This window comes from Girardinichthys multiradiatus, chromosome 4, assembly GCF_021462225.1.
Source record: "Girardinichthys multiradiatus isolate DD_20200921_A chromosome 4, DD_fGirMul_XY1, whole genome shotgun sequence".
In the NCBI taxonomy this organism is placed as follows: domain Eukaryota; kingdom Metazoa; phylum Chordata; class Actinopteri; order Cyprinodontiformes; family Goodeidae; genus Girardinichthys; species Girardinichthys multiradiatus.
This window is the reverse complement of record NC_061797.1, coordinates 43,426,976-43,454,488: the sequence shown is the minus strand read 5'-3', so window position 1 is coordinate 43,454,488 and position 27,513 is coordinate 43,426,976. Positions and strand designations below refer to the sequence as shown.

The window sequence follows — 27,513 nt, the reverse complement described above, 5'->3', positions numbered from 1 at the left end:
TCCAGCAAGCATGAATCTGTAGATCTATTAACTGAACAAAGTTCTGATTTATTACACTGTTTGGTGACACAAGAAAACTAAAAACTTTAGCCGAGCCAGAACATTTAGGGCTCAAATACATGAACGCTAGAGAAGCCTTAATCAGGGATGCCAAAGCCTAGTCCTCGAGCTACTGTCCTGCAACTACATCCCTGCTCCAAAACACCTGAATCAAATTGCATCATCTCTGCATAGTCCTGGTAACAAGCAATTCATTTGATTCAGGTGTGTTGGACAATGGGATGCACCTAAGAGCTGTGGGAAAGGTGCTCTCAAGAACTGGACTTGGTACCCCTGCCCCAAGTGATCTCCAAACTGTGTACAAGTGGCAGCTGCATGGATTTAAGATGATAAAAACTGATCAGCTTCTAGAGAAAAATATTTTTTGAAGTTTGTTCTTACATATGAGGCACAATAAAAAAAAAAAAAACAGTGTGACTCAGATTAATGCTACAGAATGAGAGAATAGTTTTCTACAAATGCATTGTTGTGTTTTGACTGTTATCATTATAAAGATACTAAAAGTTAATAGAATACATATTTTTTTATTTTAATTGTGCTTACTATTGTAATAAAAAAAACAACATTTGAAATAATTTGAGGATTTTTGAAAGTTTTAAAAAGTGCAATTTTGACAAACTTCTACAATGGCAGTGCCTTTGAAAGATCTAATGCTTCAACAATGATACCACAAAAATAATAAGAAAAAGGAACAGTGACTCTCAGTTAATAAGACATGACCTGGATTTATGACAAAGTCATGAAAGTTATATGCAATCCAAAGAAACTGGTCAGAACAACGGGCCCTGAGACTGCTGTCATTTTTTCTTTTAATGCCGACAGATTGGAGGGCAGTTTTTTTAAGTCCTAGCCTCTCTGAGAAATATCCGCCATTGCTTCACTGATGAGAAGTGACTGGGGAATTCTTAGATTTATTAGCGCTCTGTGAGCCAGTGCCATCAGAGATTACCCCCCCTATCCTTCACTGCTCCACTACCATGTCAAGCCTCCGAATTTCAATTTCCTCTGCGAGAGGATGGGAAGGCTCTGGCTGGCGACCTGTGCTTGTGACCCTGGGGTATCGCAATGAATGGGCAGGGTGGGGGAGGAGGGACAGATACGGGATACTGATGAATAAGGGATGACTTCAGTGGTGCATTCAACTTTGGCCATCCTGCCTGTTTCAACATAGACCATCTCCCTGATAAATGGCAATCAAGGGGACGAAAGACTGCCCTTCCTGGTTATGTATTCAGAGGAAACCATAAAAGCCAAATTTAGCTACTATTCCTATGATGCCACGTTCAAGGTGTTTTGAAGGCTTTGGAGGAAACATTGCTTGGAATTTCAGAATTAGAGCTTAGCATTAACTTTGTAGGTTGGATTTTTAAGAAAAAAAAATGTTCTGTGTAAACATAACTAAATATTAAATTGTAAAATTGTAAAGCGGAATGAAAATGATACGTTATCAGAAATTTGTACATCATTGTAAACACAGCTTTTCAGCTTTACAGCTCCAGTTTACCACAACCTATGTAGGGGACCAGTGTTTAAATTAAACAGAATTACCTCTAACTGTAACGGGTAGTCTAGCTTATTACGTTTTCCATCATTACAACAATGTTAACAAATACCTAAAGTACAGTTGTCTAACATTGTCTGAAGTTGTAACTGTGGATAATTTACTTTGCTCTACATTGCTTTACAAGCATAATTTTATTTTAATGTTATTCAACAGCCAGTTGCAGCCTCTTGATGTGCGATAAACATCAAAGGTCTCTATCGTGTTTTATTGTTCTACTCTAACAAATGTAGAATCTACAATTATACATTTAATTTGATTGACATCTTGTTTCAAATCCTCACACAGTAGATGAATAGTTTAGATCGGTGTTTCCTGTTTGCAGTTCCTCCTGTTAAGTGTCCATTTATTTCAATCTTATATTTAGTTTTATAATAAACAACTGAATATACATTTTCGAATTCCATTAAGAGGGGATCTAAATTATTTTACGTAATAAAATATGTTTGCAATAGTTACTTTCGCGGGTAATTAGTTATTTTTATAATATTGTAACTCAGTTACTTTTCTGAAGTGGTAAGTAGTAACTATAACTAATAACTTGTTTAAAGTAACTTGCCCAACACTGTAGGGGACATTACAAACATGTAAAGGAGTTGCTCTGACCAGATCAGATGTAAATCCAATCATGCTGCTGGGGTGCTTTAATTCAGCAGGGACAGGGAAGCTGGACATAGTTGATGGAAAGATATGAATGGAGCTGAATTCAGTAGAATCTTGTCTTTCAGAGGCTGCAAAAGACTTGAGGCTGGGGAAGAGATTCACCCACCACCAGGACGTGCACCATACAGTGACAGTGGAATGGTTTAGATCAAGGCATGTTTATGCATTGGAATGGCCCAGTCAAAGTACAGACCTACACCAAATTAGGAATCTTTGGCAAGTCATGATAACTGCAGTTGACAGACATGTTTCACTTAACGAGAAGGAGGTTGAGTTATTATGCAAAAAATCGATAATAGACATAAATTTTATTTTACAGATATGGAAAGGTGATGGAGACATACCCCAATAGGGCTGCAGCTGAAATAGCAACTCTCCTCCTGAACTTCTGGTATGTTTAACCAAACAGCTGCTTTGGTCGATATTGATATGAGGGAGCTTAGATAAAATGTCTGCTTAGTCTTTTTCAGTGTTTTTGTCAATACTGAAAAATGCAAACATATGAATTTAACAGCCTAATTTTAAATGAAACAGAGAAAGATTTGACAAAAGTGAGTGTAAAACTGGCAGTTAAGCTGTGCAAAAATACTGTACTGACCATCCATTCTGAAACGATGATGTCAACCTTTTCCACAGGAAGCTTGATATCCTCAATGCGACCTTTGATCAGAGTGATAATGTTCTCCAGCTGATTGGACCTGCACAAGACATGTTGGAAAGTAAGAACTTGCAGATACATGTTTGGGTTTGACAGAAAATGGTTAAAAAAAATAGATAAGAGATCAGCTTTTCCACTTGTATTTCAAGTTGCTTATATCTAGAGCTGTTAACCAACTTAAAAATATTAAACTAAATAAAAAAGTCCCAAAGCTGTCCAGTAGCTGGTGAAATTTGATAACATCAAAGTCTTCCCATACTTGTACTGGGTTGTTTTCTTTAGGCTTTTACTGCAGCCTCTTTTGTCTGTCAGTTTTGCAAGATTTATCCTTTCAAACTCCTTAAATGGAAATATGTATCTCTATAAAACGTGTGGGTTTGAATACTGACTTGGTCAAAATTTCTAGTTGTTTTCCCTGACTGGTAGTTTCGGTACAAATGTGAAATATGTCATGCATTGTTGTCCATCAAAAGTGGACTTTCCAAAATGTGATGAACCTAGAAAGAGGTTCATCACATTCATTGGTTCGTGTTAGAAACCTTCTCACTTATGAGAAAGAGAATGTCTATAAAAGCTACAAACAAGCAGTGGACTGAACATTTTGCAAAGGATCATCTTTTAATTTAATTTCCAAAACCAGAGGATCAAATATCAATGTTTAACATGTACAATAAAGATTTCTTTAAGATGTTTCATTAATGCCAACAAAAACACTTATAAATGTAGAGAATAGACTGTACATAATAGCTACTGCAAAGGTTATTTTTACACACATGCATATTTTACCACTTCTGTTTATGGATGTACAATTACTATTTGTAACAGTTCCTATAGTTGGAAACAGTGCTTTGATGCATTCAGGACTCCAACACATTTTCATTTTTAAATATTTCATACTTTGAGACTTAAATATATATTTTTTATTTCTCAGTTGATTTGGGTTTTTTTTTTCTACCACAAGCATACTGATTTCTTTAAATGTTCGGAACAGTACACAAACTCCTTTTTAATTATATGTAGCACAACCACCCATGATAAATGTAAAGCTGTATGAGAGTAGTGGCCAAACCTTTTGACACATGGGTCAAAATTCTGAAGCTTAAGAGTACTTCCGGGTCACAATTTATTTTTTATTCATAGCGCATAAAAATATTGTATTGTGCCTATTTTTTTACAAGCTCAACAATAAACTACAGCCATACTTTAATAAAATGAACAAAGTCTGACTTTCATAGAAATAAATGTTTTTTAGTTTCTTTGGGTTAATTTTTCTCTTTTGGTAAAGAACTTTCTTTACAGTATTCTCAGCAAAAATAAGGAGAGGTGAGATATGAACCAAATAATTGCTCTATTTAATTTAATGAATAGGTCCGCTTTTGATAAAAGTTGGTTCATGTTTGCTGTCCCATCTATTATGAAGCTAAAATAAAAGCAAAAGCGTGTTTCGTGATGTATATTTCTGTAGACCCTTAGCCTGTGTTTATGTTGTTAATCACACAGGTAAATCCATCCATTAATTTTGTTTTCCATCTTATTTCCTTTCATGATTGTGGGGTTGTCGTGGAGGCGGTGCCTGTCGCCATGTGTCAGTGGGTGAGAGGTGGGGTATACCCAGGACAAGTCAAAAGTCCAATCCAGTCCTGAAAAATAACAACCTAAAACATATACCCCAATTGTAAATTTGATCAGGTTTTATAACATGAACCAAAAATATGACAAAGTTATTTTCGATAATATATTTTACTAATCCATTTTAAAAGAACATTCAGATTTTGTTTTCTTTTAGAAAATGGAACCAGAAATAAACCTAGCTGTGGTTTTTTTTCAGTCATGTGTACCAAGGCTTCAGAAACACCATGAGCTAAATCCATTTTTTCCCCACTTTACAAGACAGCACAGAAACCACTAAAAATCTCCTTATTCTCTACAGGCTGAGATGCTTGGTGGGCAACCTTTCCTGAATCTTCTGGTATCGGTCCTGGCACATCTCTTGTTAGCCCTTATTTTTATGTCTACTGCTCAGTTCACTTCTATTGTCGTGCTCTGAACTGGCTATAGTTACTTATGCTTTAAATCTGCAGGTCTGGATTGTGTTTTTGATTGTTTTTACATGTTTTAGTGTTTTTGTCTACTTGTCAAGCAGTTTGCGATATCAATACAATTTTACTTTACTTACCATTTTCTGTTTGGATTTGAAGTATGCATTTGTCTTTATAATACCCCTATAACCAGGCTTTCATTATAGTGGAGACAGAAGACATGATGCTATAGTTAAAGTAAGGCCTTCCCATGAATTAAAAGTTGTTCCATACTTATTTAGATCTCCAGATTACCCAGGCTGCAACAGGCGTTGCAATATTTCACCACATGAGCACTGCAGCTTGCACACATCAAGTATCCCACATTATGCACCACTGCTGCATGGCTGACACAACTGTGACTCGGATATTGCAGCAGTGACCCCATATGCAGCCTGTATATTTGCGTACCAGAACAGGATTGCATTAAAAGCAACATACATATTTACATTTAGACCCCCCATAGTGTGTTTATAAACACACCAACACACTGCAAGATGGGAAGCTGTGTGACAGCAACATCTGTGTCAAGTTATATAACTGGAGACTTCAAAATGGTAGTCAGCTAATCAAGAAGTAACTATAGTGAAACATGCTGACAGGATTCTAGTTTCCTATGTTTTTTTTCCATTTCCAAAACTTTCCATGGATCCATAGTCGGTACCTTTACTACTCTGCACCCAAAGTCTTCTCAGACAGAAACAGAGACGTGAAAAGGACAAAACTGTAAGTATGAGCCAGCAATATGTCTGGTTCAGGTATGAACTGTAAGATCACTGATGCTGTTTAAATGATCCCTCCTTTCAGAGCAGCCCGTTTGGGTATCAATCTTTGTGAATATTCCATTATCATGACAGCTAATGTTACAGAGGACAGAACAATTACTCACAGCAGCCCAGGGAGCATTTCTGCAGCAACGATCCTTATCTTAAACTGTCTCTCCCATCTCAGCTGCTCCTCTAGTGCTGCTATCACCTCCTCCCAGAATCCAACACTTCCCTGCACCCACGCCTATAACCCACCACCTCCTCCACCTTTCACAAGAAGGAAACACTGTAATCTCATTATTGGGGTAATTTAGAGGACAATGTCAGGACTCTGGGGAGAGAGTCAGTATCTCTGTGTCTTTGTGGGTATGTGAGGGAGGATGAGTGCGATGTTCACAAATGATTGCTTTCTAATGTAAAATGTTTACCATGTCATACAATTTGTTTCCATTACAACTTACATAAAGAAGCAAAGGGATTTATACTTTTACACAAAGTTTGAACTTAATTTTTTACATGACATTGTGTTACTGCCCAATTAGATTTAGGCCTCTAATTGGCAGAATTGCATTCAAAAAACTGTCTACAGTCCACATCAACCAAAATAAATGGAATCTAATTCTTAAAAGAAATACCCTGTTATATTTCTCAGCTCTGTTGACACACTATAAAGCATTTCCAAAAGCCAATCTCCAGACTTCTGCTCCTTTCAAAAACTTTTGAAATAATTGTTTTTATCTATTAAATGTCTTTCTGAGCAAAAATGGCTTTTGGAAGGTAGTCTGCTCTAGTTTTAAACATCTACAAAGCATTGAAACCATTAATCACAGCCTTCCACACATCTATTTAATGCGTGGAACTGTATATCAAGCAGGATGTTACCAATGGATCCCAGTTTTATATTTAGAAAAAACAGATCTGTTTCTTGTCCCATTGCACCACAGAATTGATTTTGAAATTATTTGGCTGGTCTTATTCTGCTATATCTCACTGATCTGCTTCAGCCATATGACCCCAAAACTAAAATAAAGCTTAGAGGACATCTGGTTTTTTACGTTGTGGCTACCAAACAATAAATGGCCTTCAAATACATGTACATGTCAAAAAATTTAAATATTGCATAAAAGTGCCATATTTTTTGTCAGTCATTTCAGAAAGTGAAATGGTTATTTTATAGAGATTCATTCCACATAGAGTAAAATATTTCAAGCCTTTGTTTCTTGTAATTTTGATGATTATGGCTTACGGGTAAAGAAAACCCAAAATTCTGTGTCTCAAAAAATTTGAATATCACATTACACCAATCAAAAAAGGATGTTTTAAGCACAAATGTCTTCTGAAAAGTATGTTCATTTTTATGTACTCAATGCTTTGTTGGGCCTCCTCGTGCATGAATTGCTGCATCAATGCGCCATGGCGTAGAGGCCATCAGCCTGTGGCACTGTGTAGGTGTAACAGAAACCCAGATTGCTCTGATAGCTGCCTTCAGGTCATCTGCCTCGTTGGGTCTGGTGTCTCTCTTATTCCTCTTAACAGCTCATAGATTTTCTTAGCAGTTCAGGTCAGGGGAGTTTGCTGGCCAATCAAGAACCTTGGTCATTGAACCAGATTTTGGTACCTTTGGCAGTGTGGGCAGATGCCAAATCCTGCTGGAAAATAAAATCAGCATCTCCATACAGCTTGTCAGCAGAGGGAAGCATGAATTGCACTAGAATTTCCTGGTAGAATGGTGCATTGAATGTAGACTTCAGAAAACCCAGTGGGCAAACATCAGCAGATAGCATGACACCCCAGACCGTCACTCACGGTGGAAACTTCATACTGGACATCAAGCAACGTGGATTCTATGCTTCTCTACTCTTCCTCCAGACTCTGTGACCTTAATTTCCAAATGAAATGCAGAATTTGCTTTCATCCGAAAAAAGTACTTTGGACCACTGAGCAACAGTCCAGTGCTGCTTCTCTGTATCCCAGGTCAGGCGCTTCTGCCGCTGTTTCTGGTTCAAAAGTGGCTTGACCTGGGGAATGCGGCACCTGTAGCCCATTTCCTGCACACGCCTGTGCACGGTGGCTCTGGATGTTTCTACTCCAGACTCAGTCCACTGCTTCCGCAGGTCCCCCAAGGTCTGGAATCGGCCCTTCTCCACAATCTTCCTCAGGGTCCGGTCACCTCTTCTCATTTTGCAGCGTTTTCTGCCACACTTTTTCCTTCCCACAGACTTCCCACTGAGGTGCCTTGATACAGCACTCTGGGAACAGCCTATTCGTTCAGAAATTTCTTTCTGTGTCTTACCGTCTTGCTTGAGGGTGTCAATAGTGGCCTTCTGGACAGCAGTCAGGTCGGCAGTCTTATTCATGATTGGGGTTTTGAGTGATGAACCAGGCTGGGAGTTTTAAAGGCCTCAGGAATCTTTTGCAGGTGTTTAGAGTTAACTCGTTGATTCAGATGATTAGGTTCATAACTCGTTTAGAGACCCTTTTAATGATATGCTAATTTTGTGAGATAGGAATTTTGGGTTTTCATAAGCTGTATGCCAAAATCATCCGTATTAAGACAATAAAAGACCTGAAATATTTCAGTTAGTGTGCAATGAATCTAAAATATATGAATGTTACATTTTCATCATGACATTATGGAAAATAATGAACTTTATCACAATATGCTAATATTTTGAGAAGGACCTGTATACCTCAAGTTGCGGTGTTGCGTATTGGAGCATGAATGAATGAGTGATTGGGTGAATGTGGCTCTAGAGTAAAGCACTTTGAGTGGCTGGAAAGTTCAGTCCATGTACCGTAACGGTTCAGTTATTTTTCTCCATGGCCTAGATAAGAAGCTTCTGACGTTGTCTCTGGTTCAGGACTGACTTGACATGAGGAATGCGACATTTATAGCCCATGTCTAGTATTCGTATGTGTGTGGTGTCTTGATGCACCGACTCAAGCCTTAGCCCACTCCTTGTGAAGCTCCCCTAAATTCTTGAATGGATTTCGCTTGACAACTCTCACAGCAGCTCTCCCTGTAGCTGGTGCACGGTTCAAACAACACGTCTTCCTTCCAATTAATTTTCTGTTAATATGCTTGGATACAGAACTCCGTGAACAACCAGCTTCTTCAGCAATGACCTTTTATGGCTGTCTTCTGGACACACTTGATGTGTGCAAGCTGCAGACTGTCTTCTGCCAGTCAGCTGTCTTCTCCATGATTGTGTAGTCTATGACTGAGAGTGAGAGACCGTTTAAAGCCTCAGGAAACCTTTGCAGGTGTTTTGGGTTAATAAGCTGATTAGGGTGTGAAACCACAAGTGTCCAATAATGAACCTTTTCACAGTATTGTGATTTTCTGAGATGCTGAAATTTGGGTTTTCTTTACCTGTACGTCATAATCATCAAAATGACAAGAAACAAAGGCTTGGATGATCTCACTCTATGTGTAATGATTCTATATAATATATGAGTTCCACTATCAGAGATGACTCGCAAAGAATATTGCACTTTTACTCAATATTCCAATTTTTGAGACATACCTGTATTATACAAGCATCTTCACCTCCTGTCTTTTTTGAAAACAAAAAAAGACCCACATCTATTCCCGATGGCCTTTGGGACAGTGTCAGGTGGTATATTTCTTTTAATGTTTCTGTTCTACTTTAAATCTGTTTTTTTATTTTACCTTTATTTCATTAGGATGTCCCTTGAGATAAAACCTCTTTTTCGAGAGAGATTTGGACTGTTTTAATTGTTTTTGTCTTGGCTGTATGTATTACAAACGTTTTACTATTGTACAACACTTTGGTCATTTTTCTAAATGTGCTTTTTATAAATAAATTGGGTTTAGGTTTGAATTCCAGTAATTGTGCTCTGTTTTAAGGATTTAAACATTGTCCATTAGAAAAAATGCTGGAGCTGAAAAAAGAGATCACATCAAGCTTTTCATTTAAACTTTGCCGACAGAGCAGAGACAGGAGATGGATGTTCCTGCCCAGCCAACAGGAGCAACTTTAATTAGAATCCTTATATTAACATGGAGAGTTAGTAGTTTGTGCGCACACACACATAGACAAAATACCAGCTTTAAAGTTATGCACCAAGTCATCACTTGATATTAAAAGGTGTCTCTTGTTGCTGTGTCTATATGTGAACAAAAGTGTGAAAAAGGATGTGAGCACGAGAGAATTGAGGGCATCTTTCTTCATTGCTAGAGAACTTGCTACAAAACCCGCACTCTGACACACACTTCAACAGCAAGTCAGTGGTCTGTAAAATTAAAACATCCTTTTCCTTCAGCAAACCCTGTTGTTTGGCTTATGTGTCGCTCTCTTACATAACGGTAATAACAGCAGTCATAATGGCCTCTAATTCAAAAATGCATTTCAATAGCAGGGGTGTGATGGCGTTTACAGGTAGTCATGGTAAATGCAGAAGCCCCAGTGGAGGAAAATGGACTCCAATGGTGAGAACCAGCTGCTGGAAAACTGGAAACACACTGAACCAGAAATCAGAGAAAAAACTAATTCACAACGGTAATAAAAAGGGGGCTCAGTATATTCAATATGTTTGTGTGGACGTGACTGTTGCCTTCGGACCGCATGGGAGAAGGGCCGAGGGACAAACAAGTCAAACTGCAGGTGTAAATTATGTACATTATTGCGATGCCGTTGACAGCAGCTCTATTGAAGTCAGCCAGCTGCAACAAATAAAGGTAGATGGAGGTCACATGAAGCTCTACTTACTCTCACTGTTGTTCGCTGTAGGCAGAAGGAAAAAAAGGCAGCTCTTTGACCCAATAATATGAGCATAATATGCACACATACCAGTTCAATTTCAATGACTAAAGATTTACAAAGTAAAAATGTCATTAATTATGAGTCTATATGCATTACATGCTGTATGTCTCACCTGACTATGTCCATTGCCTGATAGATGATCTCTGACTGGTCCACTGCAATCACCTTTTTGGCCCCAGCTCTGGCAGCAAACATGGACAGTATGCCGGTCCCACAACCTACATCAAGCACCACCTGCAGAACAAGAGGAGGAGGCGGTGATTACAGGTGGAAGCTTCATACTGAGTCCTATCAGCTAGAAAAAAACTATTTCTACCTGTATCTGCAGAAAATGATGACATCTAGTCATACTGTGCATTTAATGATAACCTTCATACTTAATGACATCTGTAACCCAAGAAATACTTTAGGGTGTGTTAATAATTTCAGCTCAATAATCTTACTATTGAAAAACAATAAGTTCACTTCTTTTAAAATGTAAGATTCTTTATTTATACACACGTAGTTCTAATACACCACAAAAACATTCCACACGATAAGAAATATTCTTCAAATAGGATTGATTTTCCAAATTCATGGCAGGTTTGTCTGGAAATGAATGTCTTCAAACAACAATATAACAAGTTACACCACTTCAAAATGGTACAACAATGGAGATTTCTTCTTTACCCTATAACAGTTTCAAAAACCAAAAACTTAACTTTAAGGTTTGGCTGCTTATTTCTTTTTTTTTTTTTTAAAACACAATCACTAAAAGATAACGGAGTTTATGAAACTCAACAAAAAGCTTCAAAGTACAGGCTCTTAAATGGTTTGGTTAAGACCAAAAGTGGAAAGATTTTGCCGCCTTTTAATGAGTAGAGAATCGTTGATTTTTATGTCAGCGTTTGATCTACCGATCATCCATCAAGCTAATCAAAGCCGATCTCTGGCCGATTGATCGGTGCATCTCCACTTATCAACAAAAGCACTAAATAATTCAGACACAATGTTACAGTTTTAATTTTCTGTGATTATATCTTACATTTAGCATTTATATCCATTTTAAGTTGGCACAACAGTGAATTGTTTTATCTGCAATTCTAACTGGTGCTACAGAGCTAGAGAAGCAGTTCCTGCAGATCCATCTAAATGTAACTCTGTGTTTGGTTGCCTCTCTATTTAGGGTAACTCGCAGTGAGTTCCCTGCTGTCTTTGTGAGTTCACAGAGTGTCGCAGGCCCAACACTGACACGAACAACCCCTCCTTTTTTTCTCCATTCCTCATGATGCTATTGTGCTCTCTTCTCCGTCTGTGGCTGTTAAAAAAAGACACTTTCTTCTCTGCTGGCTGAGTCAACCTGACAGGGATAAAGTTCCCATCAACATGAGCAACCTCTGTCCTCTAGAGCCTCATCTCAACCAGCAACTACCCATATAATGAAAGGCTACTTCTTCCTGCAGCTAGAAACTGTGAAAAAAAGAAACATGGGAAGGAGACGGTGGGGGTTTTGGCATAGAGGGGGTGTTATGGGTTTGGTAGTGGATTACACGCCTGTTATCAGGACCGTGCAGTCAACATTTGAGGTGTTAATAGAGAGCTGGATGGTGTTCTAAATCAGACATCGTCTCTTTATTAATGTGCTGTGTGGAAAACGTCCACTGCCTTTAATAGGTTTTGCTGTACAGTATAGCAGTTAATGCACACATGTTAAAGAAATTAAAGCACACAATCCATTCCACTGGCTCACCTTGTCCCTGAACACTTCTGGGTTGCTGTACATAAAGTCGCGGTAGGTCTCTGTCCGCACCTTATCCTGCAAAAAGAAAGTTTGAAATACGAGCATCAATCCCTATTACCATGCTAAGCTAAAGTCTGTCCATTAGTGTGCAGAAAAGTGTCAAATCAAAATAGATTTAGAGGTATAAATGCAAAAGTTCACATTTTCTGAATTACAAAGGTTTCCACCCAGGTCAGGAATTATATATAAAACCTGCAAAAATCACAGACAAGACGGACAAATGAACTGAGGGTTGAAAAACATGCATGGAAGGATAGATGTATGATGCACAACTTTGATAAATAGATATAAATTAATCCAAGTTTTGTTTTTTATATACATAATATAGTCACAGTCAGTCATTTTCTACCATTTCTTCCATAGTGGGTCACGGGGAAGCTGGTGCCTATCTCCAGCAGTCTATGGGCGAGAGGCGGGGGACAACCTGGACACCTGCGATGGACTGGCGACCTGTATACAGTATATTGTATGTAAAATCTAAATATTTTCTATAATCGTTTGTCTTCTTCTACACTCACCCAGGCCTGGACAATATTTAATTTGAAATCTAAACTTTTCCAGACTGTGTAGAAACCCTGATATGTCTTCTGAAAGCTGATAATGTTTATAAAACTCAGGTACAATGAGAAAGATAAACAGAGTAGAAGGAAGATTATGATATTTACAATGTGGTAGATTCCAAAATGGATTTTTTAGGATTAGTTTAAATAAGTGTAATTTATATGTCAGTTTATTTAAAGCATGAGAAACCTTTCTTGGTCACAATTTATATGACTAAAAACGTTGTGCATCATAATTTACCAATGTTTTCTACTTTAGAAAAGACACACTTCAATGTCTAAAGGATAAACTATATACAATTTAAACTATGCCATCAGTGCAAAAATCAAATCAAACTGAGGAAAATAATTATCTTTGTAACACACAGAGTGCATTCATGGTGACTCTGTTTGACCAGGATGACCCTCGGAAACCATCGTCACCGTGTTCTAGGCCCCTCCTCAGGATCTGATGAAGTTTTCAGACTGACGCACACACAACGCAAAACTTCACAGTTCTTGGCACCAATCAGAGAACAGGAATGCATCCAAGCACTGCAGTGGGAAAGTGCAGCAAACAGATACCCCCCCCACCACACACACACACATATATATATATATATATATATATATATATATATCCCTGAACATGTGCTGACACTTTCAGGTTTCAACGCTTTAAGGTGTGTGAAAATTAATTTCCATGTTCTGTATGGAGCGCAGCGTCTCACGTGAGCGCTCCACACTTATTGCTGATTTGTCACTTTTGAGAAGATGTCTTGTCCTCGGAATGAATTTATGCAGAAAGATGATAGTTTTCATTTACATGCTACATTAAGATCTTTCAACCACGTTGCAAACTGATGAGCCCAGCCTCACTTTTAAGACTTATTTGCTGAGAGGCACTGCCTCACAACACCGCTCAGTGACCGTACGTATGCAAGACTCAAACCTTCAGCATCTCTTCGTGGATGCCATAATGGCCATAAGAGCTAAAGTAGGCCTCATCCTCATCCTCCCGCAGCTCGGCGACAGCACCCAGGTTACCAGATTTGCTGGTTTCTGCGTTCAGCACCAAATCCTGAGCGAGGAGCCTAAAACAAAAGCAGAAAGACCTGCAATAAACTTCCAATACTGGGACATGGGACAAAAGCAGTGACTGGAAGGACATGCACACAGGACAAAGCAGTAAATGAAGGAGATGGGAGGCATTCATCTTTCTGACTCTCATCCACACCCTCAGTAATTTTCCCTTTTCTCCAGCTTCCCTGCTGCAGTGGAATTTTCCCCATTCTCCTTGTTTAATCTCCCCTCTTCCCTTCAAACTTCTTTCACAAGGAACTCAGATTTAAGTTTGTGTAGAGATCACTGTGTCCCCCTGCTGGGCCAAAGAGGGTAATTCTGAAGGACCACACTATACTTGCAAACCAAGTTCTGAGAAGCTTCAAAAAAAGATAGGTACAAATTTTATAAAAAAGCATCATAATGGAGAAAAATAAATAAATCACTAACTTTAGTTTGTGCAGATCCTCCATGGCTCTGGTCAACGCCTCTTCTGAGCGATGAGCTCTTTCTTCAGCTGCCAGGGCTCTCCGGACCAGTTTATCACAGGGCTCAGCCCTGGATGATGAGCACATGTCCTCCCTGCCACACAGCTCCTCCGGGTCTGACAAAACCACAGAGGCATGAGCCAAACAAGTACATATAGTTGAAACCGGATGTTAACATACACTATATATACCAAAGAGACACAACCTTTTGGTTCCCTCACTGTCCAACAATAAATCCGACTAAATTCCAACAATTATTTCTGTTTTCTCTGTTTTTGGCCATTTAAACCAAGGCCAGTTTTAGAAACGCAGGTGTATGCCAGTAATTCATAAACGTAAATCAATGAGCTGGATATTAAAAAGTTGTGATGTAGTAAATTAAACACTCAGGAACACTAATTGAATATAAGTCACTGTAAAAACATGTATATATTTTATTATGATTTTTTCAATGCTTATTGATTTTTCCAGTTTAACAAACCCCAAAGAGAAATATCTGCATGTTATTTTTAGAATATTCACACGGTTGTGCATCACACCACTGAATTTCAGTCACGGCCAGATGAACCCTCATGAAGCTTTGAAGCCTAATGCTAAATGTTTCACCAAAGGGTTCATTTTTGGAGGTTTTATGTGCACACAAAACCCCCTGATGTTCAGAATAGAAACAGTGATTGTTTGTGAAACAAAAGGATTTAATTCATTTAAAAGATATATATTGTTGTTATGGTACAAAAATTCTTAAGCACACAATAAACAATGGATTATGAAAAGGAAAATGTAGTACATCAAACACATCACTGAAAATATGATTACTGTATTGTTTGGAATCAGTTTTTCTGTAGGTTTCAACAAGCCTATAAGTTTAAGACTTTAAGACCATTATGTATTCATTTCTATACCCATGATTATTATGACAAATATCTTAAATTCATTAATTACCTTTCTTACCTATACTGGCTCACCTAGTGGCTTATATTTACCTCCCAGTTCATTTATACCTGTAGGTGACCAAACTTCAATACCTTCAAATAAAGTCTGCAGTAAGTTTCATAGCGACTATTATTGATAAGTTTAAGTGAAATATTGATTTCCCTTATGCCAAAGGCAATTTAAGTATCAGAAATGTAAGTATTTGAAACCTGGGCTCCTTTAAGCCTTTCTGGTTCCTAAAATTCAGATGATCAAATTTAAGACTTTTTAAGACAGAAACTCTGAATCAGATCAAAGAGGAAATCGTTCTCACTCATGGGTTCATCCCACACAATGCAACAAGGAACCAACACTGACCCTCAACATGTGAGAAGATTAATTGCTGCATGAAACTGGTTCATAAATTTTGCCAATAATCGAAACGGTCCTTGAACCAGTGATGCTTCAAATGTCACTGATGACTTTGCTCACAGTAAACGATACAAGCCTCGAAAGGCGCTTCACTAAACACCTCCTGGATTTCTCGACACAAGCTGTGAAGCCTCAGCACAGTATGTACCATCACTATTAAATAGCTAAATGTACCTCAGACTACTTTAGCCTCAGTAGTTCAGTGAGTGTCAGAGACAGTTCAGTCTTCAGCACTGATCAGAACCGCCGTACTGCCTTCTCAGAGGTCCTCCTGACAGTAAACATTCTGCCTGCTCCCTGTTGTATTTCTCTGTAAATCGTTCTTCCTCTCTGATGCTTGGTGTTGGATGTCACAAATTCCACAGTAAGTGAAATAAAACTCCAGTTTTAGCTGCAGTGTGCAATTCCCAACTTACTTTCAAGCCATGCAGGATATTTATTTTGTTTAAATCTCCTAAATCTGTTTGTTGGTTCCACTTTGTATTTCCTACCAGGTCATCCATAGGCTGCACAACTCATAACTTACAAAGTCAATGGTGGATTCTCTGTTTGTATTGATGAGAAACATAAGCAGCCTAGATGCAGTTAGAGGCAGTACCTGTCTGAAGCAGTGGGTCGTCCTGAACGACTGGTCTCAGAAAGTCTTCACTGTCCCAGGGTAAGGGACCCTCAGACAGCTCCATCAGGCAGGATGGACCACATTTCTGAACATGCAGATTAACAGATTTAAAGTACTGCAGAAGTTAGAGGTTGCTCAATATTCTAGTGCTTTTATGAATATATAATAGAAATGTTTTGCTATTAAAGAAATATGGAAAATGCTGCCACTAAGCAACAGACAGAACTTACTGTAGAGCGAATGAAATTGATCATTTTTATGTAACCGTAGTCATCTAAACCTAAAGAGAAATGGAGCATGAATGACACCAACAGAACAAAGTGACTGTCTGGTCTTTCTGGAAAGAGAAACTGCTGAGTCTGTGTTTACTTACTGTGTTTTCTTACTACGTTTACAAGGCTGAGCTGGTGTTCAGCTGTGCAATGCTGAAGGGTTGCAGAAACAGAGTCCAACAACCTAAACAACAGTGAAAAGCAAGAAAGAAAGTTTCAATTCTAAAGTCTTAAACAAGCTACAAACGTTACAATGAAAAACAGATTCTCTTGTTTATGTTACATACAATATCCAAGATCTTAATCTATAAAAGACCAAATTTCACATTTATAATTAGAACCAGCAGACACTGCATTTCCCATTGATTATGTTTTTTCAACACTTCAAATTCTTATCAAGAGAAGAAATTAAGAAGAGATTTTATTGAACAGGACATCAATGTACAACACATGACCAAAAATGTTTGACTGGAGGCCAAGTCTGTGCAATCAAATAATCCAGACAGGACTTAAGTCATAATTCGATCAAGGGTTATAATATACATGCAACTATTTAAGGCATATGGCATGACAAAAATCACAGACTGCAACCAAATATAGAGGTCCTATAGAACTTTTCCATAAATCATCACTTTAAAAACAAAGTTAAAAGCTATATATATATATATATATATATAAATATATATATAATTACAGCTTTAAGTCTTCTGTATTATGTCTCTACCGCCTATGCACATTAGGAGCCCATCCTACTTTTCAAATCATCTCTAGTTCAGCCAGAGTGGATAGGGAGCTTTGGTGAAAAGCCATTTTCAAGTCTTGCTAGAAATTCTCACTCTGGGTTATCAGAGTAAAAGGGGCTGAATGCAATTGCACGTTTTTAATTTGAAAATCACTACTTAGTGCGTTTAACACAAATGTTCACTATAATGTATTAACTATGTAGCAAAGCTACTTTAGTGGAGTGGAAAAACTGCAGAATTCGAACAAGGAAAAAATGCCACACAATAGTAATGAAAATACTGTCTCACTTGTCACAGAACAAGCAGGTAACTGTCTGTCTCTCCTCCTCCATCCACTGCCATTGCTCGTCATCATCGTCCACATCATCATCTCCTTCAGAGAGTTCAGGCATCTCCTCGCCATCTGTCAGAGTAAGACTTCATCACACTGAGATACACAGCTAACAGCAGCAGCGGTAATACAAACTATTTAGATCTGCAGCAACACCGTCAGTCTACAGCTCAGCAATCTGCTGCTAAAGCACGGTTTAACCCCCCTGAGCGCATGTCCCGTTGTTCAAATACCCAGCAGCGGAAGAATAAACGTTTATATTCTAAAATGAAACCGTTTAGGATGCTTTGTTTTGCTTTATAGTAGACTCACGTGTGTCTGTGTTGTCTGCCATGATGCTGCCTTTGGAGTCAGAGGACTTCCTGATGACGTATTGTGACGTTCAAATAGTGGGTTGTAGTTCCAGATTGCAACCACCAGATGTCACCAAAAAGCATTTAAACTGATCAACAGCTGGAAAATGACTTGCGATTTCCTTGATAATCCGAAGTTTGTTTTTATATTTTTATACATTTTTAATTAATTAGATTTATACAAATTAATACTTTGGTAAGTTTGCCCGATTTTATTTCTTGATCAACGCGGGGATAACCAAGGAGCTGCCACGGGAACAGACACTGAGATAGTGAACTCTGATAAATATTCACCTGAACATTAAATTGAACTAGAATCACAACAATAATGCTCTTTACAGGAAGGGTCAAAGCAGACTCTACCTACTGAGGACTGAGACACAAATTGCCAAAAGTATACGTCTGTCTACCTCTACATGTACATGAACTTTGATGGCATCCTATTCTCAATCTCTGAGGTCCAGTTTGTTGATGGATCCACTGTTGCCAGCAGCAACTTTAACTGTTTTGTAAGAATCTCCATCAAGGTTCATAGTTACATGAGGAAACTAGAATTGCAGCCTCTGCTGATACAGGTGTTCAAGAAAGGTTGAGGTCAGGATTCTGTGCAGGCCAGTGAAGTTTCTCCACACCAAACTTTACCTGCAGCCAAGGAAGTGATTGGAACACCAGAATTATTTCAATGGCTTTCAAGTTTATTTTGTTATATATTTTCTTGCATGAGAATATGTGTGGGTTGACTAAATTTCAAAGAAAGATACAAAACTAGGCGACATTTCTGAACAGTGTGGAGAAACGGTGAGCTGGGCCACTTCATCTAAGCTTCATCTTTAGACGGGTAATGATCTTCCTTATCCTCTTTCAGAAACCGAAACGCCGACTTATTAAACTAATGTTTTTTTAAAGAAATGTATGCACTGAATAAATAATACAAGTAATTTTGCTATAATTTAACACGTTTACTTCTTGCAGTCTTAATGGGACAACCTAAGGCTTCTGAAGCTCTTTAAAAGGCTACATTAGGAAAGTGTGCGACCATGTTCAGTCACAAGAGGGCGCTGTCGGATCAAAGACGACAAATTATCCAAAGTACTTTATATGGATCAATGAAATCTATCAACCCAAATGAAAAAGAAAAACTCAAAAGACAAAAAACAAATAACGAGAAAATAATAAGATCGTTCTTTGTTGAAACTCTTTCATAAACAATAGTTTACATTGTGTGTCATGTATTTCACATTAATATCTGACGCTGATTGGTTCACCATATTGTTAACTAAAAAAATAAGTTTCAATTTTTCACAGTAAGTTGGACTGTAGAATCACTGTTTCTCTTCACAAACCCGCAGATATTATCAAAGGTTTGTACATATATTAATATTAGTGCAAACATTAAATAGATTTTATGAAATGTCATTTTCATAGTCTAATTTTGTACAGGCAAAAGGCAGACCTGTAAAATTGTACATGGAAATATTTTATTGATTTATTTTTTTTAAACACACTTAAATATGTAATATCATTTACTGAATTTGTTTAACAATATATGTATGTACATCCTAACATGTTCACACATTCAGTTTAAGGCAGTAGTTTAGTGTTTCAGAGTACAATTAAAGAATGCTAACAAGTTTGGCATTTCCCTCAGATATAAACATCACAATACAAAATGGAACAATAAAATCCCTCCTAAAGATGTTTCACTTTATGAAGAAATCGCTTTACTTCATTAACATTCTTTGGAATTAGCAATATCTGTTTTCAAGTACTCCAAAAACATCTTGATGAGGCCTGAAGAATCTGGTCACCTCTGTAGTTCTGAAAAGAAAGAGAAATTAGTTTTATGAAATCTTAGTTTCAAACACAAAGTCTGTCTTACGTTGTCTTACGTTATGCCAATACAGATATTTCCACTGGTTATTGATAAGGGTGTAAATAATTTCCAACATCCCTTTTTTTTTTTTTTTTGTAAAAGGTGAATAAAAAGAGAGTTGTTTTTTTTTATTAATACCCCTTCTACATCATCTAATTTTTTACTGGATCTGTGTCATTTCCAATGAAAAAAAAAAAGTTTTTGTTAAATGAAAATAATTTTAAATCTGCCAGAAATGTGAATAATTGTTATTTACTTTCTTTTAATTTGAAGTGTTCCTGTCCATTTGTTTGATGTGTTGTCTAACAAGATCCCTGTCTGTTAGTTTGTGGCATACGCTGGCCTCATTTCAAGACATATTGCTTGTACACAGTTATTAAGTTCAAATAAATGGAAAAATACTTTTTCCACTCTTTGTACCTTCCATGCTTATTTATTTTCCTTTACTTTTCCTAGACTGAAAATGTCCTTATTCTCCAGGATCTCTGCCTTCTGCTCAGGTTGAAGCAGAGTGTTGGACACCATCGCTTTTGCCACCGCTTGGATTGGGATGGACATGGAAGTGGAACAAACGGCAGAGACGGCACCAAAGAACTTCCTGGCGAGCCACTCTCCCGGTCGACTCTCTTGTCTGTCTACTAACAGAACCCTGTTGGAGGAAAACGGTAGTTATGAGACGGTTTTAGCTTTGAACTGGTTGTACTGCAGTGAGCAAGTACTTAACGCAGCTAGTTTTCATTTTCAGTACACTGAGAGTCATAACTTTAGGACCGACGTAGAACCAAAAGCCTTTTCTTTGTCTTTATAATAATAAAAAGAACAAAATTTATAAATTTGTAACAATCTGTTTTTATACAATAATATCATCAGCCCTGCAGGCAGCCCAGGCTGCATGTATGCATTTTGTTAAAAAAGATTAAGAACACGTTTACAACCATACTAAAACCTCAGAGAAAATGTTCTCTCCAGACCTGTGCAAATATTGTTACACTTGCAAACTTGACAAAGGTAATTTCTCTCCCTTCACTATAAAATTTCTTTTTTTTCCCCATTATACAATATTTGGGTCTATTCTATTTACAAAATGGGATCACTTACCCTGGTCTGTAAATGGCTAATCTGTCAAAACCCAGAGCCTCAATTTCAGCTTCCACTTGGCCCTGGAAAAAAAATATCCATACCAGTAGATGTTTTATAATTTTTACCATAACCTGGGAGAAACATGTTCAGTAAAAGGGTTTCCAATATGGCATGTACAGGGGTTGGACAATGAAACTGAAACACCTGGTTTTAGACCACAATAATTTATTAGTATGGTGTAGGGCCTCCTTTTGCGGCCAATACAGCATCAATTCATCTTGGGAATGACATATACAAGTCCTGCACAGTGGTCAGAGGGATTTTAAGCCATTCTTCTTGCAGGATAGTGGCCAGGTCACTACGTGATACTGGTGGAGGAAAACGTCTCCTGACTCGCTCCTCCAAAACACCCCAAAGTGGCTCAATAATATTTAGATCTGGTGACTGTGCAGGCCATGGGAGATGTTCAACTTCACTTTCATGTTCATTAAACCAATCTTTCACCAGTCTTGCTGTGTGTATTGGTGCATTGTCATCCTGATACACGGCACCGCCTTCAGGATACAATGTTTGAACCATTGGATGCACATGGTCCTCAAGAATGGTTCAGTAGTCCTTGGCAGTGATGCGCCCATCTAGCACAAGTATTGGGCCAAGGGAATGTCATGATATGGCAGCCCAAACCATCACTGATCCACCCCCATGCTTCACTCTGGGCATGCAACAGTCCGGGTGGTACGCTTCTTTGGGGCTTCTCCACACCGTAACTCTCCCAGATGTGGGGAAAACAGTAAAGGTGGACTCATCAGAGAACAATACATGTTTCACATTGTCCACAGCCCAAGATTTGTGCTCCTTGCACCATTGAAACTGAAGTTTGGCATTGGCATGATTGACCAAAGGTTTGACTATAGCAGCCCGGCCGTGTATATTGACCCTGTGGAGCTCCCGACGGACAGTTCTGGTGGAAACAGGAGAGTTGAGGTGCACATTTAATTCTGCCGTGATTTGGGCAGCCGTGGATTTATGTTTTTTGGATACAATCCGGGTTAGCACCAGAACATCCCTTTCAGATAGCTTCCTCTTGCGCCCACAGTTAATCCTGTTGGATGTGGTTCGTCCTTCTTGGTGGTATGCTGACATTACCCTGGATACCGTGGCTCTTGATACATCACAAAGACTTGCTGTCTTGGTCACAGATGCGCCAGCAAGACGTGCACCAACAATTTGTCCTCTTTTGAACTCTGGTATGTCACCCATAATGTTGTGTGCATTTCAATATTTTGAGCAAAACTGTGCTCTTACCGTGATAATTGAACCTTCACACTCTGCTCTTACTGGTGCAATGTGCAATCAATGAAGACTGGCTACCAGGCTGGTCCAATTTAGCCATAAAACCTCCCACACTAAAATGACAGGTGTTTCAGTTTCATTGTCCAACCCCTGTAATACGAATAGTTAATGATAGACCTTGACTTTGAGGTAGAGGAAGTTACTGTTTTTATCAGCTCCTCTGGAAGACTCCAAGTGAAACTGTGTACAGCCTCCAGCCTTGGCAAGCTCAGCAGATTTAAGAACGTAGTCATGATCAACCTTGATGAAACCATCCTAGAAACCAGGAGTAATAACACTACGTTATTCATTTGGAATTTGTCACAGTGGCTTTCTGTTGCAAAAATGCATAATTTGTTTAATTTGGAACTGGAATCTTAAATTAATAATACGAATATTTAACCATCAAGGTGATTCAGAATGAGCTATAAGCTAAACATGTTTGGTTGCAAGTGTTAGGTAGAGAAAGATAATAAAAATAAGACAGAAACAGACCCTGAAGTCATATAAGAAAAAAAAAAGACCTGACAAACTGCATGACAAATGCCTTATCCTGTTAAATAAGATTTTCCATAGTTCCATTATGTATGTATTTAGCTGTATTTAAAACAGTGTGTGATGATAAAACAGTGGTTGTTCAAAAAAAACTTTTACTGACAGTTTTCTTATTGCATAATAGGAGATGGCAGTCTCTGGGACTATACAGCCAAGTAATTTTGCAGTATATAGCATTATTTGAAACACTGTAATGGTAAAAGGCAATACTGGTTGAAAAACACAGGTGTTGACTCAAGTTCAGTTTTATTCAAGCAAAAGCAGCATCAATAAAATACTGAGATTGAAACAGTGCCTAGTGTTGCTAATCGGAATCATGCCTAAATCTACACTAATTGTACAAGCAATGTTCAAATTAATAATCTCTAATTTAACATCTGACTGACAGCAAAAAAAACAGGTAACCTATTTTGTACAATATAACTTCAGGCATTAAGGGGTTGCACTATACCTAGATCATTATTTGCAAGTAGCCTGGTTAATTCAGCCAACCCTAATATACATGTTGATTATTGATTGTCACTGCTAACAGGCCCAACAGATGAGAACAAGGGGTAAAAAACAAATGTTGAAATCTGATTTTTTTTTTTTTTTACAGTTGGAGCCCCACTTTGAATTACATTTACTTACAGCCCCTGCTTTTGCTCTGGTTGTTCCCAGGCAGCAGTAGCCCACATCATGGCCCATGAAAGCAGCAGCATAGTCATCAAGCTTTTCAAAGTTGATCACCTCCTGTACCTGTAGGCAGAAGAGAAAGAAGTACCAAGCAGAATGTAAATATGTTGTAAAAGCTGCATCCAGACACTAACCAGGTTTTCATACTCTTTGTCTCCAAAGGTCAACTGTCTTCGTCCGATAAGAGTTATTTTGGAGAAAATGTTTCGCTCCAGCAGCTCTCGAAGCAACATCTTTCCAGTTTCCCCAGAAGCACCCAGAATGAAGCAGCTCTTGTTCTGACCCCTGAAGTTTTCTTCCAGTGTTTTTATGTTCTCAGCCATGCTGGAAGACAGACACACATGAGGCAGACGTGTTGGCACTATGCACTTGAGCAGGACAGGTAATGAAATACCAAAGGCGAAAGCGTTAATGTGTTTCAAGGAGTGCAAGCTTATACCATCTGGGTTACCAACATTTTTAAAAGGTTTATAAAGGAAATCCTAATAAGTGTCAATAATGATGTTCATTGCAAATCTTTATTCCAACACCAGTCCAAATTTAAGGTATTCCTTTGGATTTCTTGCCGTATTTTTGTTTTTCATTTACTCTTTGCCAAGACTGTATAGAACTATTGCTCCCTCTGCATGATTTGCTAAATAATTAGCAGTAAATAAATTGTAAGAAGGATTTACTGAATTACTCAGTCGGCTTGGCAGTTTGAAGTACAGGGTTTTAGCGTAGGCACAAGCTTTTCAAGAAGAAAACTGTCCTTTATTGTAACACTGTGCCTGAAATGTGATGTCACAAGGAGCAGAAACGATTGAGTTGTGAATTAGTGAAATGAAATTATTGCTGTTACCTAAAAATATTTTCCTCTGTTTGAGTACAATTGGTACTTTGAAATTCTCTTTTATTCTAAATGAATATTGTAAAAATCGCATTATACTAATTTGTTACTTAAACTTTTAAACAAATTTGAAAGTAGGTTCATTCTTCATACGCTACTAATTTACAGTTCGTATGCTGCTGTGAAAATGTATTTACCCCGTTAGATTTGTTCTTGATTTATTTGTGTCACTTATATATTTTACTATCAGACAAAGATAACCTGAGTGAATAAAAGAAAATCTAGTTTTTAATTAATTTCAATTATTAACTTGGCTCGATGCAAAAAAACTATTTGCCTCCTAACCCTAATAACTGGTTGAGCCATCCTTGGTGGCAACAACTGCAATCATGTGGTGTTGTGTCTGTTTTAGGTAATGCCACAACATCTCAGTAGGATTCAGGTCTGGAACCTTGACTAGGCCAGTCTAGACCATTCTTTTCATTTTGTGAGCCATTCTGAGATGGAATTTCTTGTTTATTATTAAACATTATCCAGTTGTATAACTTAATTGTGCTCTAGCTTTATATCACAAACTCATCCTTGGATATTTACCTTCAGGATTTTTTAAGTAGAGAAGACACTTCATGGCTAAATCGATTAAGCCATGTTATCCAGGTCCCATAGCGGCAAACAATCCTCAGACCATCACACTACCACCGCCATTATAATATTATTTCCCTCAAATGCTGTTAGTTTTACTCTAGATGTAAAGGGATAAACACCTTCCAAAAAGTTCCACATTTGTCTAATCAATCTACAGAATATTTTCCCAAAAGTCATGAATCATTAAGATGTTGTTTGGCAAATATGAGATGGGCCTTTGTGTTTTTATCACTTACCTGTGGTTTTCTCTTGGGATTCTTCAATGGATGCCATTTCGGCCCAGTCTCTTTCTAACTGCTGAATCATGAACACTGACCTCAACTCAGACAAGTGAGGACTGTAGTAATTTAGATGTCCCGGGTTCTTGTGTGACCTACTCGAACCATTGTAAGTCTCCCTATTTTGTCTGATATTAAATTCTGTTTGACTGGAAACATGCACTTTCACAGCAGTTCATGTTATTAGCAGTATGTCTGCAGCTGCTGTTTGTGTTCCAGTTGCTGGGTCTGTGATTACCACTACAATAAACACAATCAGATTTCAATGTATCTTTTTCCTATTGGCGACATAGCCAGGGTATGACACTGAACTTTTTATCTAACAAAACCGTGTTTGAGTTATACAAAGTATAATCAAACCAGTAGTCTGTTTTCAATTACCTTTTATACAAAAAAAAACAGATTTTTATATATGAAAACTTTCTTTTCCAACCTAAACAAAAACAGCTGACCATATCAAGTACTCTAAAGTGTAATAAGACTGTCAATCAGCCATTAGTCTCTCCAGCAGCCATGAGCGGGAGGCAGGGTACACCCTGGACAGATTGCCAGTCCATCACACAACACAGACACACACAGGACAAACCACCATGCACACACTCATTCACACCTAAGGGCAATTTAGAGAAACCAATTAACCTAACAGTCATGTTTTTGGACTGTGGGAGGAAGCCGGAGTATCCGGACAGAACCCATGCATGCATGGGAAGAACATACAAACTCCATGCAGAAACCCCCCCGGCTGTGAGTTGAACACAGGCCTTCTTTGTTGCAAGGCAACAGTGCTACCAACTGTGCCACTGTGCAGTAATAAGATTATTGTATATAAAATGTAAATCATTTAACCAAAAGATTTACTTATAAAAAGATTTAAGTGGTAAGTCATTTTGTTTCAGATCACAATGTTTCCTGTAGTGTTTTTAAACGTGAAAATATTCATTTTGCTGAATAATAGACCACTGAAAGGCATAAAATATTGATCAAAGAATATTATTTGCTGAAAGTTATTGGCAATAACTAAAATTATGCCCATAAAGGGCACATTTCCACATGTTTTAATGCAAGTTGAAGGTCAGAAATTACCTCAGAACTTTACATTAAAAATACACTGAATTATCATTTTTAACATATAATCTTGGTATCAGTAGAAAGAGATTGTAAGCAGTTTTAAATAACAGCATTTGTTTCTACATACAATTTACTAACAGGTTTAAATGCTTTGATAGCTCTATTGGAATGAGAAATTGAGGGCCCCTGGTGCCCCCTGCTGTTCGGGAGGGCCATAAGCAGCAGTGGCGGCTTAGTATGCACATACCTTAGGCCGGCACTGCTTCTTGCTCACAAAGCACAGCCTTATAACCAGTACAAAGATGTTGAATAATTTTATTCACCCCGGCCTATGTGAAAGATGTCTTTAACTTGCATGGTCATAAGAACAGGTGAGCGAACAGGCGCATATGTCGGACCTTGTATTCCATAAAGCAAAATAAATAAATAGTTATATTTTACCTCGTATATTTGCTAGAAGCAGTATCGTCAAAATAATAAAAGACCGCTGCTAAGATGGCAACAGTGACGGTTAAAATCCAGGTCGCTTTTCCCAGGGTGAAGCGGAGGAGTTTCATAACAGACACTGGTGGGAGAAACGATTAAACACTTCCTGGTTGCTTCATATCTACGAGCAGTGCCGTCTTCCGTTTTCCAGACGAGACAAGCAACAAGAAAAACTAAAAATTGTCAACGATTTTACATCAAACTACAAGGGTAAAAAGTTAGTGGTTTTTCTTAAGCAGTAACCCTAACTGAAAGAGGTAAATCACTGAATCTAGGATTACCCTGCAATCATCTACCAGAAAACGCACTGTATGTGACGCATGCGCATTGCGCACTGGAACCGGGACGATTTGGTCGTTTCCAGAGGTTCAAATCGGGTTGCTGACGGTAATATTTCTCCCAGTCAAGCTCATGTGTGCTTGTACGGTCTAACTTGTTATCCCAGTTTAAAACAGAAAGGCTAACCTTGATGCATCATCCCTATGAAGGAAGCAAAAGACTAATATGTTTACGTCACAATTCACTGAATGCAGTTACTTAATGGTTTGAAATGATGCAAGTTACAGAACTGTTGGAAAATAAAATTC

At 38.1% G+C, this 27,513-nt stretch overlaps 2 protein-coding genes across 2 annotated transcripts in view; both read right to left on the bottom strand.

The window, feature by feature from the left end:
- prmt3 (protein arginine methyltransferase 3) overlaps positions 1–18,580 on the bottom strand; it is an 87,018-nt gene extending 68,438 nt beyond the window's left edge. The window contains exons 1-10 of the mRNA XM_047363882.1: positions 18,065–18,580; positions 17,710–17,824; positions 16,780–16,862; positions 16,637–16,686; positions 16,386–16,491; positions 14,406–14,559; positions 13,846–13,987; positions 12,304–12,369; positions 10,687–10,808; positions 2,883–2,982 (exon numbers count right to left, since the gene is read on the bottom strand). Of these exons, the coding sequence (XP_047219838.1) occupies positions 2,883–2,982; positions 10,687–10,808; positions 12,304–12,369; positions 13,846–13,987; positions 14,406–14,559; positions 16,386–16,491; positions 16,637–16,686; positions 16,780–16,862; positions 17,710–17,824; positions 18,065–18,086 (960 nt within the window). The 5' untranslated portion in view covers positions 18,087–18,580. The remainder of the gene's footprint in view (positions 1–2,882; positions 2,983–10,686; positions 10,809–12,303; positions 12,370–13,845; positions 13,988–14,405; positions 14,560–16,385; positions 16,492–16,636; positions 16,687–16,779; positions 16,863–17,709; positions 17,825–18,064) is intronic.
- Positions 18,581–19,561: 981 nt separating this feature from the next.
- Positions 19,562–27,257, bottom strand: htatip2 (HIV-1 Tat interactive protein 2). Its single transcript, XM_047362580.1, has 7 exons — positions 26,882–27,257; positions 23,755–23,944; positions 23,576–23,683; positions 22,529–22,666; positions 21,077–21,138; positions 20,399–20,627; positions 19,562–19,923 (listed from the first exon to the last, which is right to left on the bottom strand). The coding sequence occupies exons 1-6, from the start codon at positions 26,995–26,997 to the stop codon at positions 20,408–20,410; spliced, it is 834 nt and encodes a 277-aa protein (XP_047218536.1). The 5' UTR covers positions 26,998–27,257; the 3' UTR covers positions 19,562–19,923; positions 20,399–20,407.
- Between the last annotated feature and the right edge of the window lie 256 nt (positions 27,258–27,513).

Bases quoted from the DNA above. Each gene is read 5' to 3' on its own strand.
- htatip2 (XM_047362580.1), bottom strand. From the start codon at position 26,997: ATGAAACTCCTCCGCTTCACCCTGGGAAAAGCGACCTGGATTTTAACC. The intron at 23,684-23,754 runs GTTAGTGTCTGG...TTCTGCCTACAG, and splicing joins ACAAAGAGTATGAAAACCTG to GTACAGGAGGTGATCAACTT. The intron at 20,628-21,076 runs GTAAGTGATCCC...TTCCTCCAACAG, and splicing joins TTAGCCATTTACAGACCAGG to GGTTCTGTTAGTAGACAGAC.